General features: G+C 38.4%; 1 protein-coding gene across 2 annotated transcripts; it reads right to left on the bottom strand.

Moving 5' to 3' along the window:
- Positions 1-269: 269 nt before the first annotated feature.
- Positions 270-14,359, bottom strand: C2H5orf22 (chromosome 2 C5orf22 homolog). 2 transcript variants are annotated; one of them, XM_040548101.1, is made up of 9 exons: positions 14,239-14,359; positions 12,087-12,232; positions 10,839-10,988; positions 8,911-9,361; positions 6,794-6,856; positions 4,557-4,678; positions 2,777-2,843; positions 2,087-2,226; positions 270-728 (listed from the first exon to the last, which is right to left on the bottom strand). In XM_040548101.1, the coding sequence occupies exons 1-9, from the start codon at positions 14,329-14,331 to the stop codon at positions 602-604; spliced, it is 1,359 nt and encodes a 452-aa protein (XP_040404035.1). In that variant the 5' UTR covers positions 14,332-14,359; the 3' UTR covers positions 270-601. The 2 variants fall into 2 exon arrangements, with proteins under 2 accessions (XP_040404035.1, XP_040404034.1); XM_040548100.1 differs by lacking the exon at positions 14,239-14,359 and adding an exon at positions 13,873-13,891.
- Between the last annotated feature and the right edge of the window lie 235 nt (positions 14,360-14,594).

Below are 14,594 nucleotides of genomic sequence, written 5' to 3'. Positions count from 1 at the left end.
TGTATATCAGGAACATTATCTGAGTCACCAATGAAATACTCCAGGGTAAAGAGACAACATTAATGCAGAGTATAAATACAAATAATATTCTGTGGATGGGTAGAAGCCATAAGCTGCTCTTGAAAATGTGAGGGGAGTGCTGAAGCACAGCAGTTAGGAAAGATCACTATTCAAACGCAAGGTCTTATTGGCACTACTGAGGTAATTTTTAAAAGAGTAGAATGCAACTCAGGAACACATCTGTTACTCACTGAACTCCAAAAAATTTAAGTTTATAAAAGAAATCCATTTATTTTTAGATTTATTTTATTTTTTTTTTTTACACACACTTCAAGAAATCAGGTGAAAAAATACATTCTGTGGACAAACAGTTTCTCTTGCACCAATTTTTAAAATAAGCAAAACAGCAAAAATAACAATCATAGAGACAGGTAACAGTTCAGATGCAGCTGACAGAAAGCAGCGCAACTTAAAATTAGCTCTTGGTCAGCTTGGGTTCTAGTGCCATCTGCTGAAATAAGAGTGTTTCTTCCCCTGCAACCACAGCAAATATGCAATTTAAATTAATCTACTGCATTAGAGAGCAATATATGAAGAAACGTCACAAAGAGTTGCTTGAGTAATCTAAGTGCACTTCCAGAGTGCCATACACCAAACCTAGTAAATTGAGAACCTTCTCTTGAATGATGTCAACCTGCTCAGAAGGGCAGTAGTCATCCAAACTTGATCTGTAACAAAGATTTGAAAAAAACAATGAGGGAGTATAGATATCATTAATTTGTATTCTTGTAATGATTTGTATCCAGGGTGTTGAAGCTACTTTCAAAGTGTGGTAAGTTCTGCCTCCCAGTATCTCTTCAAAGCATACTACTGTGCTTTTCCTCTCTGCTTTCAACAACTGCAATTTGCCTGAAGTTGAACACAAAGCCCACAGCAGATCAGAAACGTGACTATTAATTCTTCCAACTCTAACACAACATGTTGCCAATCAGAATTCAAGCAAATGATCCAATTAAAGTACTGGTGGAAAGGTAGATTGAAAGATTCAATTGCTACTAGTTAAAATGGGTAGGAAAATTTGAAAAAAAAAATCTGTGTAATTCCTGGGATAACATTATTTACCACAAACAGATGCTGGTAAAAAACCCAGAGCTACACTTCTAGGATTTTAGATCCGTCAAGACCTACATAAATGATTCTGTATTTCCTCTGCAACAGCGCATAACAACTCTGTGGCTGGCACAGAAGATACAGCTTTCTTTTATTGTAGGTATTTGCTGTGCTATTTGTTGTTGACACAAACTATTTCATGTCAGATCCTGATGTTGCTGCCTGTACTTTTAGGGCACACATGCTATTCTTAAAGTGAGTAAATTGCAATAATTTGTCAAGAGTTACACTGTGGTCTTCAAATTAAGTTCTCCCAGGATAGGATAGTACGTTGGCCCCAACTCCACTCTGTTCTCCCAAATAATTCCCTTACAGTCCTGGAAGCGTAATTTTTACCCTATGCAAAGCTTCATTAGAGCTTCCTAGAATATAAATACCCTTCAGACTATTAGATGAAAACCTCTCCCACTTTCATCAGAAATTTTTTCATAAGAAATTTCACTGAAAACAGAGATCTTACCAACAGTGTAATGAATCCTAGCACAAGAGTAGAGAAGGCATAATTTCAGACCATGCAAGCTTGTCCAAGCTAGCTTTACACTAAATTGCTTACCAGAAGTAGCAAAGGTAATATGAACCTCAATGACAGCCATCCACTGCAACACATGCAAGGCCTCATCATAGGCTTTATATAGCCTGCACTGAAGCTCATTAAGTCATCGTGTTTTCACTGCTGTTGAAATCTGTGCTGGCCACTCTAAAGCCTGGTAAAACTGGCCATCAGCACAGAAACTTCCCTTAAGCAGTATATTGTCACTGCCTTATGATTAATGCTTTCAAATGTCAATTTTCACTATACTAAGTTTTCCAATTGAAGATGGATTTTTTTTAAAGATATATTAACCAATGTTATATTCATAGAATCATTTAGCTTTGTAAGCAGTCTGAATGTTTTAAAGAATCTACACGGTCTTACCGAGCAATTGTCACAAGCGTGGGCTTAGGCATATTTTTCAGTAGAACTTTAGTGGACTGTATGAGGCTTTCAATCTCCTCTTCCATGCTAACATGGTGGGGAAGCTCCATATAATCACAGGTCAGACCAGCCTGATGGACCTACATGTAAATTAAACAGATTTTCATTTATTAACAGATAATTAACAGATTTTCACTTGTTATACAGACAAAGTATTGATATGGCTTGTCTGTGTAAGAACTCCCTAAATTGCTATCCCTAGCCCAAGAAGTAACTTACACACCTTCAGACAGTAGTCCAGTGCAATGTACCTCTCCTATGAATTCAGAGCACGCTGCAGTCCTTGTAAAAGATCAGGCCTGCCATCTTCAAACAGGTACCTTAAGTTCTACAAAGTATATCAACAGACCCTGGTGAAGTGAAAACTTACTTCAAAAGAAGCAGCTTGAGACATGAGTGTCCTAAAGATCATATTAATGTTGCATAAATATAGACAAGCAGAATAAAAATTCAAAAACTTTAAAAAAAAGCTGCTCTAACCAGTAACATTAAAAAAAAAGAAAACTATTAAAATCCCAAGAAGTCCTGAATCAAGGAGGCAAGTCTAAAATTAAACACGACTTTTCCCCTCCATGTTGAAACTATGTTTTTGCAATTATCAACTTTCTGCTCCTTTATACAGCGACCTACCATTTCATAGTCTGGGCTCTCCATCCTGCTTTTCAAACTGTGAACTAGTTGAACAAGGGGCTTCATTCTGGAATAAAAAAAAAAAAAATACAACCAGAACTTGTTATGTAAACACTTAAAAACTGATACATTTAACCTAAGTTTAAAAAAAATAAAAAATAAAAAAAGTAGAAGTTATGTTGCCCCCCAGTGTCATCTTGCACCTAGGAAAAATGGAGACTATCAGTACTATTTTGCTGTTTCCCCAGGTCTCAGGAAACCCCTGTATTCATACCTACTCTTCACAAGGCCTCTTCCCCTTTCTTTTAGGGTGGACCTAGAGAGAAGCTGTTGTAACTCAAAAGTTGTATTAACTTGATAAGAAATTCTTGCAGTGATTGTTACACAAGTCTGGCAGTAACTGCTGTATTTGACAGCAAAAACGAGTAATCTTCCTATTAAGGGAAAACTTGGACTTTTGCTCAGTTTCTTTTCCGATTAAAACATTTATTTAAAAGCATAGCAGATGCTGCTGACATGTTTTGTGGACATTCTCACTCACGTACCCAGCCTTTCACTCATTTCCATTTTTCCACAGAAAGCAGAGACTTCCTTAGCACCAAAGCAGCCCTTCTGTATAACCCCAATAGTTTGTTGCTTTTTATGAGAGTTCTGCCTCACACAGATCACTAAATTTTTAAGTCGCCAAACCTGCCTCCCTCCAGAGACAACAAAATTCGCATGAAGCTGTATAAAGCTGATCTTGTAAAAAGTTTACCATGTGGCACTGAAGACAGACTTAAGTTTTGTGTTGTCTGACTTGCTCTTCTAAAAGCAAAGAAAAAAATGGCAGCCTTGCACAGATCCCATCCAGATTCCTGCCTTTTCTGTTAGCAAAGTGCTGGGCTAATCAGTTCCTAAACAACTGCACTATAGAAATTAAGGAAAACAGACTAAAGGCTTAAGTTCTTAGGTGTAAATCTAAGACACATCTTACACAGACCAAATGATACAGTTATCATTTCTGGCCTTAAGAAAAAGTTTAGACAAAACAGTATGTGAATATACAGGTCCACAAGTTAAATATTCTTCTGTTTAAAACTGAAATATACAGATAACTATCACATATTTTTCAGGGAACTGATTTGAAATCACATGCTTTTGACTCTGCTTACTAGCCTTATAGTATGTACTGGTTTTTCTCCTCAGAGTTATTCTAATAGAAGACTTTTTCCAGAGCTATGACCGTCTGCACTTTCAGCACTTTTAAAGACTATCCACCAGGGTAAATCAGGAGGTCTCCTGCAGCACTGCTTCTGCAGTAGGTCAGGAACAAGAGCCTTGTCTACTGTGCTCCAGAAAGGCTCCCAAGAAAGGAGCAGTTGCAGGAGAGAAACCTTACTGACACTGGTAAATTGATTCTTCTTTATTTTTTTTTTCAATAGACATCTGAATCTTAGGTAAGGGAAAGGAAGGTGCTAACGTAATGAGTTCCAAGAAGAATCAAAACCTACCCATACTAGTATGGAAAAGGTAAAGGTCTTTCAGAAGAGATTATTCTAGCAGTTTTAGCAGGAAAGAGCTTGATCTAAAGGAAGCAACACAATTTCAGATAAGTAAGCCTGTTGTTATCTCAACTTACTTAAGCTTAGTAAGCTGACCAGGAAGAGTTCCAATACGATAGGAATAAGGAAGAACACTTTACTGTTAACTGTGTCACCAGTTCATGAAGATTCTTCTCCAAAGGCTACAGGAATTAACCAATGGCAGGAGGGTTTTAAGCCATTTAGAGATCTCCTACCCAGGATATGAGGCCCACTTCTGTAGGGTTTCTTCATCATCGTTGTCACACAAATCTGCAAATGCTGCTTCCAGATCTTCTAGCTGATGAACACGGTTTTCAACACAATCCAGCAAGCCTTCCTTTAAATATGCACATATAAAAACATGTTAGGAAAAAAAGAGGCAAGAATGACTTTCCTAGCTAAATCATGGCTTAATTGATCTAGTGTATGTGGGGAAACAGAAACAACTACTTTATTGCTACAGAACATCTTTACAAGATGATCAGAATGAATTCCTGCAGAAACTGGTATCTTCAGAAAAACACACCTCTTTGCTCTGTCTTTCCTATAGCATGTAAAAAGCTGCATCTATATTCTGGTAGAATACACAAAGAACAAAGATTAGAGCAAATAAATGGTATTGTTGGTTTTGTTTGTATAGCATTGAAATGTTGCAGTATTTGATTAATTTAATATTAATACACAGGAACTCGGATGAGTGCAAGCTTTACATTGTTGTAATGAGTTTGTTTTTTTTTTAATTTTATAAGAATTATGAATATTACTCAATTGAATGGAAAAAGTTTTCAGGAAAAAAATACAAGATGTGTTATCTGAAGGTTTTTCAGCTCTGCGTGCATGCCTGAAAGGATTTGTAATTAATTTAAAATGCTTGCTATGGCTCTAATCCTGGAAAAGTTTATGCACTTTCTTAAAGTGTTCAGAATACATGAAGAAGCAATCTTCTTGGAGTAAGCAAGGCTACAAATGCACATGCATACAAATTGTGCATATAAATATTTGCAGAGAGAGGCCCTATATAGCATATCAAACGAAAAGCAATGTTTAGCACATTTATTATAAAGGAGACTCAATGCAGTGCTGCGTGAAGGAAAATTAAAAAGCATATTGGTATAAAATGGCTAAGAATTAAGAACATAGTTGTTCCTCTTAGGATGCTGCTGACTGCCATATAACGGATGCTGCTTCTTTTGGCCAGTGTTGTCAGCTTCAGGCCAAATCAACAATAGCTGAGGGTACCAGCCATTCATGAAGTACACCTTTATGTTTCTGAGGGATGAGTAAGACATCTTTCTGTGCAGCACTAGTAACTAACCTTAAAGATATATCCAATCTCTATCTATACGTTAAAAAAAAAAAAACAACTTACCTTGCACTATGATAGAAATACACATCTAACTGTACTTTGGAATTACTAACAGATTTTCAGAGACTAGACATCTCCAATATTTTCTGAGTCTTGGAAAAACTCCAATTTCACTAGTTTTCTACATTTGGACCTTTTAAGTTAATTGTCTCACTACAAACATCCATGGATCTGGTCTTACGTTAAGTTCTGTACCTACCTATTACTCACTTTCTGCTAACCACTTCAATTGCCTCCAATAAATTTGTTGTCTTATGTAAATGAGTTATGCCCTGAAATCACATTGTGAACTTAATCACAATCCTCTTCCCCTTCCACATTTTCATACCTTTTAAATAGGTACCTATTTTTACCACAGTCTTGTAGATTGACTAAGAAATATGAAAACCAATCTGACAATCATCCACTTAATTTCTTTATACATACAAATTAAGATTTATTAATCTCGGATTATTATATGTATTGACTCTTTCTGTAAGTGTTCAAATGATTATAAAAGCAAAGCTAAGCTCTTGTTTAGAAATTATGTGGTATAATGACCATTAATATGACTCTTTACATGGTTTGGGCTCAGGGCTAAATAAACATTTGGCAGCTGCAGCAGGTGTATATTTCCATGATTCAGAAACACCCAACACATACAATGAGGAGTACACTGCAGTGGTACAATACTTGCCCTTCCACAACTAAATAAATACATAAAATACCAATTAGGCATTTAGCACAACTCTCACTATCAAGGAAGAACAACTAGAGCAAGGAAAAGGAGACCCTAGAGGGAGGAAAAAAATTTGAACCTTAAGAGAGACCGCAGATGACTTACTATATTTTCATTTCTATCTTGTCAATTACCATTTGTTTACAGAACTTAATGTTTACTCTCATGCTAAATATTTACATGGTTACATATTTAACATAAAAAATTCCTAAGACAGTTCTGATTAGTATTCAGCATGCTGCATAGCTTAATTGGAAACCACTTCATTAAGCACCTTTTATAGGTTCTTTCCTTCTCATAATTCATTTTTACTGCATAAATCAAAAGAATCATTCCCACATAACGTACCCCACAAGGAAATGGCTTACCTCTGTTGCATCTTTATGAGGCTTCTTGAAGTTGTACAACTGTTGCAAGAGCTTATACTCTGTCTTCAAAAAAGAAAAAGGGGAAAAAATTAGTCTCTTCAAATGACAACCAAGAACTTCAAAGACCTCTGTCTTTAAAAATAAAAACCCCACCTACACTTGAACGTAACTTTTCTACTCCAGTACTGCAGACAAATCTCTGTAAATGCAGATGAGGAAGATGCTGTGAGGCTTGAGAGGGCACTACTTCACAGCCTCAGCCAAGCATTTTTGAAACAGCTAAACTTTAAACCTGACTTCAGTAATACAGCTGTATAAATTACATATTTACAAACTCTGTTAATTAAACAGTCTCTGAAGCCAAACATCTGTTTTGCTGAACTGAGGTCCCAATAAGTTGATGAATAAGACTAAGAGAGCAGATATAGGCAGATAAGAATAGGAGAGTATGATTTTAAAGGAAAAACAGACAGGTAAAGGCTTTAGGCTGGTTGAACAAGTAGTTCATGAGTAATCTATTACAGGGGCTTGTCAGCCCTACTCCTTGATAATATTCAAATTTCTTTAAACAATAAACAGATCTCATTATTTACTCAATGGCATTGAAAAGGCAAACGCAGGAATTTTTCAGGAGTAGAGGGAGAAAGAAAGGGTAGACTAAGAGACCATAAATTTTACAAAAATATAAAGCATCTTTAGTGCAGTGCTTTGGATTTTAGTTTTTTTGCTTGTTTGTTTTTTGGTGGAAGAAGAATACTCTTCTGAATTGGTGAGACATATTTGCTTTTTAGCTTTTTCTTGGATTCTTATATTCCAATAGTTAACTTGAGCAACATTTTCTGATAGAATTATTGTATTTTACAGAAGAGGGAACATAGTTAAGAAATATTAACCACAAATGAAATTCTTATCAAAAAAGGTAATACTTGGGGCTCTGTGCAACTCCACTTCCAAAAGTGATTCCTAGAGTTGATAATTTACCTCAGCACAAGAACCTTCCCCTTCCCCCCCCCCCAAACAAAACCCTCTAACCCAAGACTCCTCTATGGCTTTATGAAGAATGTATTGTAAGCCCTAAGAGGGTATTGAATTTTATTCTTACATGACAAGACCCCTGTGGTGCTTCCACTTTGTCTTACACTTCTGTGATTCAGAATGATTGGGATTGCTTATTTTCTGAAGGTACCGTGATTGTAAATACTGAATGTCAGAAACTAACAGAGGTCAGGGACACCGTATTCACTTCTACACACTGAAGAAGTAAGCAGTACTCTAGCTGAAACTCAAAAATGTCAGATGTTCTCCAGCACAGACTGAAGTTAAAGTAGTGTTAAGAAGAGACTTAACCACTAGAAACAATCATGATATTGCAGTAAATTTGTAAGCCTAAATGCTGCACACAATTTTCAGGGCAGATGAGTTAGTTCCTAAAAATCCTTTTCACATGAAGAAAAGCTCCTAACTGCTTGGCATAGCTGAGGGTCTACATATTTACGACACTGTACAAGTGAGATAAGTTCTGTGCCCACAAGCTATACATTGAATATGGTGCAGAGTCTTAAGCTCAGCCACAACATCAGAAACAACAGCTGCTTACTCATCATTACACTCAGCAGTCCAGACAAAGGAAATTAATCACAGCCTCTCATCAAGAGGAGTTACCACTCTGAATAATCAATACCACCATACCTTTCGGAAAGGCAGTCTCTGGGTACCGTTCTGGCTTTACAATAGCATACTACCGGGAGGGGTGAGAAATACGGTCTGTCATCACTCCCTGATTAATCCTGCTTTGGGTACTTTGGACATGAACTTTGGAAATCCAAGCAGCTTTTATGGCCCACACAACAAGCAGAAGCATGCCATATAACTCTAAGCCTGAATACTTACTCTACACCTACTTCAAAAGTAAGGACCTAGCTCTATTAGGTTGTTGTACTTCTTTGGAATATACAACCCCTTAAACCATCTCTTTTCAAATATTAGTGTGATTCATTAATCATGATCAGCTGATCTGCTAATTTAAATTAGATGACAGTTTCTCCATAGACACTAAGCACTAGAAGGATTAGTACTCTTTTATGAATGGTAAGAGGACTCTCTATTGTCGTGCTTACCTGTGTGTACATTTCTTTGAACGGATTCTTAACTGAAAAAAAATCTAAGTCAACGTCTAAAACAAATGCATCCCCTTTCTGAAGAACTTGGCAGATATTTTTAGCAACCTCCCTTATTGAGCATTCACCATTTCTGAGAGAGCTTGAAGTGGAGCATTCTGCCCTGTTCAGGGCACTTGCATTTTGTACTTCCTTGTCCTTCACACTTGAGGAGCTGTGATCAAGGTCACCAGGAGTCACTGATGAAGAGGCAGCAACAGTGTTTGCTGTATCATCTGTATTTAGCTTCAGTCTCTTAGCAGATATTACTTCGCCATTTTCTTCCTGGTTGTTTGATGTTTCCGTAGGATTAATGAGAATGACATGTAAATTTAAAGGCTTCTGGTTTTCTAGCTGATCAGCAGGGACATAAAGACCATCACTTAAAAAGTAATCATCTGTACCTGTAACCCTACAATTGACAACTCAAAGTTAATACAGAACTTTGCAAAGAACTTAGCAAAAAAAACATGCAATTAAGGCATCTGGAGAAAAATGAATAGATGTTTGATGGATAACAAAGCCAATAAAACTGTGTGTACAAAATTATTTATTTTAATCTGCAAGTGTTTAAATGGGAATTCTATCTACCTCTTCAATGCTGAATTGATACATTACAATTCTGGATTTTTTATGATAGCCCTACAAGGTTTCTAATAGGTAGAGAAAGAGATTCTATATCATGTGCTACTAAGATTAGTTTGACATTGAATTATATCTTACATCAAGAATTTGACAAGATATTGTCAATGTTACGGCATATAAGGCTGCAAAGCACTGGCTGTTTTGCCTTAGATTGTCTTTTTTCTTTAGGAAAACTATTTTAGTTATGTTTGAGAACTGCTGTGAAACCCATAGATATAATTTACTTTATTAGAAGTAAAATATTATGCATTAATAGTATTTAACTTTTCTCTACCTCTGACATACGATTCCTTATTCTAAGTGTAAGGAGAGAAGGTAACAAGGATTAATAGCTACATATCCATGGAATCCACTTTATTTAAAAACAACAACAAATAACCAAAATAATAAAAACTCCACCTAGATTGGAAGTGTATAGAATATTATTTTCAAGCCATATTTCAGCACATTAAGCCTTAAGTAACATAAATTCACATTGAAAAAACCTTGAAAGAAGCCAATTTCTGTTTACTTGTATTAAGACCGTGACCAATTACAGGGTACCACCATCCATCAACCACAGACAGATAATTTTATGAACAGCAGAAGTTTAGTTCCCCATTGTTGGCCTCCTGAGGGACGTAGACAGCCTAGAGGAACAACCTACAAAAATCTCATTAATTTCAAGATAAATGAAAGGTTCCACATCTGGGACAGAAAAACCCCATGTGGCAGTAGCAGGTTGGCACAGACCAGCAAGGTGTTACAGAAGAGGACTGGGCAGTCACAGTAGGAAGCAAATTAAGCACGACCAAGCCGTAAACCCCTACAGTGAAGACGACTCATCACAAAATTTCTCTGTACTAGCCAAAATGCCAAGAGAAGAGACTTCTCCTTATGTTCAGCACTGGTGAGGTCACATTGTACATACTCTGCCAAGGTTTGGGCCCCCAGGACATGAGAGATGTCAAGAAACAGAAGAGGATCTAACAGAGGACTGCTATGGAAATCAGTGGGTTGGAGCATGTGATGGACAAGGGGAATAGCTTGAATTACACATTAAAAAAGAGAGACTTTAAGGCACAACTTAAACTGTATCCATTAAAACATATAGTCACATTAGGTCCTAAAGAACTCACAAATACAGATAGTATTTTTCATTGCAAAAACCAGATGTATCACTACCTTTATCCAAGAAATATAAAAAATGTCAATTAAAACTACGTGTCTTTTATATTACTAACATATGATAGCAGACAACTTACCTGATTGTAGTTGTTGATATGTCTTTCCCAACTAAAAAATTGTGTTTTCCCTCTGAGATCTGCTGAGCCCATGGTGGGTGAAGCCACAGAACTTGAGAAATATGACCAGCATAAACAGCAGGCATAATCCAGTTCTCAATACTTAATTCACTGTAATGAAGAAGAAAAGACCAAGGATAATACTGACTTTTCTTGCAAGGAAAACATGGTCAAGAACAGCATAAATACATTCGACATCTTGAAAGCCCCCATGCAAATCATCAGAAATTAAAACAAGAAAAGAAAAACAACAAATATTGATTTATAAGAAGAATCAAAAATGTCTGTAGTAGAACTAAAAAAATTATTATGAAGCATAGTCAGCTTCACTTTTAGCATGGTACTTTGATTATAAACTACGTGGACTTGTCCTTCTCTCTACTGATACATCTGACAGAAAGTGAAAGGTGCATCATCAATGTTATTCTAAACAACAAAGCTCAAGGGAGCATTTTACTGTAAATTGCTCTAAGTAGACTTCAAATATAACCTCAGTAGTGAAAGTGAGTCAATCAGAACCTACAGAATGTTTGGGTGTATGATGCAGCCCTCAAGACTTCTTATTTATCCAACAACAACAAAAAAATACAGACTATGGGCAGAGTGATACAATTGCTAATATACCATTTATATCCTCTTGTCACTGTTGTGTATCACCATAATACTGGAACAATCGATATTTATTTTAAAACAGGAAGAAAAAGACAAGAACACAGACCATTGTGCAGCTTGTTGCCTACACAAGAAATTGGGGAAAAACACTGGTCTTAATTATCTTGTTCAACTTCACATTTGTATCTTGTTAGTGCAGATGTTATTTCAGTCTCAGTCAATTTTTCAGTATGAAGAGAGAAAAGCTGTTCTAATACCACAGCTCTCCAGGTGAAAAGCATCCACTCAGAGTGCTGTCCTGTTAGCCAGGGGAGCCATCTGGTTTAATAACATGATATGTTACTAAACAAGGTCAATTCATAAGTCTTACACCTTCTGGACATGCAAAATAAATGTTTGACCACATTGATAAAACAAACATAACTTCTTCCATGCAAAATCATGAAGTTTTGAATAAACGTGAAAAGACAAAAAACACAGCTTGAGAATGATTTACACATCTTTTGTTCATACTTCACACACAGTTGTATTAATATTCACAAACAAACACAGCAAGAAGCTGAGTTAAAGTATTCTGATGCAGTATGTAGGACTTACCTAAAAAGTGCTTCTTTGTCAAATACAGTGTCTGCAGGCATATTCACAGGGATAAGGAGGTCTGGATGGGAATCAAGATGAACAAAGCTGATGTTACTGGCAGGAAGATGCTTTGAACCAATGGCACGATAGATGAAAGGCAGCACCTAAAACAACATGAACAAAAATAATTCCACTGTAACCCCTGAGATGATAAACACAACAGCTTTATCAGCAAAAACACTTGTCTCACTCTTACTCCCTTAGAATTTGGGTTATGTATTAGAAGAAGGAGGAGAAGACAGAAAACAATACAAAGGGGAAACAATTCCGGCAACAAGGCTGCTCATGAGCTACAAATACTGAGCCTGAGATCTCTATATATGAGAAGCTGCTAGAAAATCACAGCTCTATCCCTCTCCTTATTCATGGAGTTTCTTCTTTGCAGTGGCTCTTCTCACTAATCATTCAACTGAATGACCAGGTTTTTCTTTTATTGCATTTCTAACTTATCTTCTCCTTTCTGCAGGACACAGCACCTGCACTGCCTTTTCCATACCATAAAACTTCCTCACTATGCATGGGTGCTGTGGAGATAAAAACATTTAATTACTCAGATTTTAGAAAATAACTCATACAGAGTGAAATCTAATGCTGCCATTGTTTACACTTTAACTGACATTTAGGTCTACACACTTATGAAGAAAGAGCTTGATTCCTAATACCTATGTAACTTAATGGCTGCAATATGCTACCTTTCCCAGGTACCTAGCCTCAACCCCTACTGAAGGTCTTCAATCAAAGGTACGCGCCAAGGAAACAGGAAGCACGTCAACTCATCAATTCATAGCATAACAAATAACTGCCGTACAACAATGTCAGGTGGTGAAATGAGAACACTGATTGCTGATTCACAGTGCTTCTCACTGGATTGCAGTAGGTAAAGCTTCTCCCAGTAACAGTTACATTGCCCCAGCTGCCAGAACAAATCCAGTAAAGGCTGTGAATCACAGCCCTACTACACAGTGAAGGTGAAGACTATAAAGGGACTGGGCAACAAAATTACTCTATGCTAATGCAGAAGCAGAGCTACCTTTTAGGAATACAACTGATTTAAGATCACAAATCCGCAACGCTGCACGGGTTTAAGTAGACAATTTGACCGACAGCAGAAATTTGGACTTTATTTCACCTGTCTAGATATAAATTACTCAGTGTACCCACTACTCATACAGTAAATGAAACAAGGTCAAAAATAACAAGGGTACCCTGATCCATGACTGTAACATCTTTTGGAAAAGGCAATAATCTGGCCTACCTTTACAACCTACAATTTTTGCGATTTAAATTAAAGTTTCATCTCGGTGTTAGCACAAACTGTAAGACTAGGAGGGGATGAGGGAAGAGAGAAGAGCCTAAAACCTCTGACTTTCTCCTGCTTTGGACTGAGAACAAAACCACCTTTGCACCAGCTGTGACCATTAATCATAGCGCGATGCATCTGGTGACCCCTTCCTGCTGCACAGCATCAGAAATGAGCTATATAAAGTTTTGGATGCTTTGTGACGAAAGGTCACGTATGCTTTACATGACAGACCATGCACATATATGTATATAGCGAGAACACAGCGTATGTATTTAGCATGAATAGCCCTTGCTAAGCTAACTCAAAACAGAAGTGTAAAGTTATGGTAGCTTATGCCATTATAAGCAAACCCTGCAAGTTTATTAGTTTACAAACAGCTCCTTCACTCCTTTAACTACTTAAATAAATAAATAAATAAATAAAACAGGGCTCCAAGCCGACCATTTCTCACTGCCTGCTGGATGTGCATGTATTTATCACTTTGCTGTCAGCCTGCCACAGACCGCACTGGGTTCAGTTTCCTAAGCACTGCACTAACACCTAATGAGGGTGCTCTGTCCCTTTAAATATAGAAATTAAAAACAAGAAACAGATTGAGTTGTTTACAGAGATGCCGAAATAGCTGCATAGGGAGGGAAACTGAGGCCACCTGGGTGCCGAACTTCATTTAGGGGTGGCGAGGAGACGCCGCTGTTAAGGGGGCGCCTGGAGCTGGCTGCGCCGTCCTGCCGGGGCTCCCCTTCCCCTGGCTCCCTCGCAGCCCCCCAGCCCCGGAGGGGCTCCCCCATGTCCCCTAGCCCCACTCACGTCCTGGTGCTCCTCCACCACCCGCACCGGCAGCGCCGTGTACGCCCGCAGCCGCCGCCCGGCCGGGCTGGCAGCCGCCTCGGCCCCGCTCATGGCGGCGAGGCGAGGCCTGCCCCGGAGGGCGGTGCTCCATGGCTCCTTCCCTCCCGCCTGCCTCCTTCCCTCCCCGCCGCACCGCCCGCCCAGCGCTTTCCTCTTCCGGAGCCGGGTTGCTGCGGGCCGGGCCGGGGTGTGCTCGGCGGAGGGGCGGCAGGTGGGCTCGGGGCTCGGCTCGCTGCCGGGGGGGCGAGGGTGTCCCGGGGCGGGCTCCGGGAGGGGAGCGGGGAAGGAGCGCGGCCGGGCTCCCTTGTGGGACA

The sequence above is a fragment of the Cygnus olor genome, chromosome 2 (genome assembly GCF_009769625.2).
Source record: "Cygnus olor isolate bCygOlo1 chromosome 2, bCygOlo1.pri.v2, whole genome shotgun sequence".
NCBI classification, from domain to species: Eukaryota; Metazoa; Chordata; class Aves; order Anseriformes; family Anatidae; genus Cygnus; species Cygnus olor.
This window is presented reverse-complemented; position numbering and strand designations above follow the sequence as displayed.

Bases quoted from the DNA above. Each gene is read 5' to 3' on its own strand.
- C2H5orf22 (XM_040548101.1), bottom strand. From the start codon at position 14,331: ATGAGCGGGGCCGAGGCGGCTGCCAGCCCGGCCGGGCGGCGGCTGCGG. The intron at 6,857-8,910 runs GTAAGCACGACA...TCTTTTTTGAAG, and splicing joins TCAAAGAAATGTACACACAG to ACAGAGTATAAGCTCTTGCA. The intron at 729-2,086 runs GTAAGACCGTGT...TCTTTGTTACAG, and splicing joins ACGCTTGTGACAATTGCTCG to ATCAAGTTTGGATGACTACT.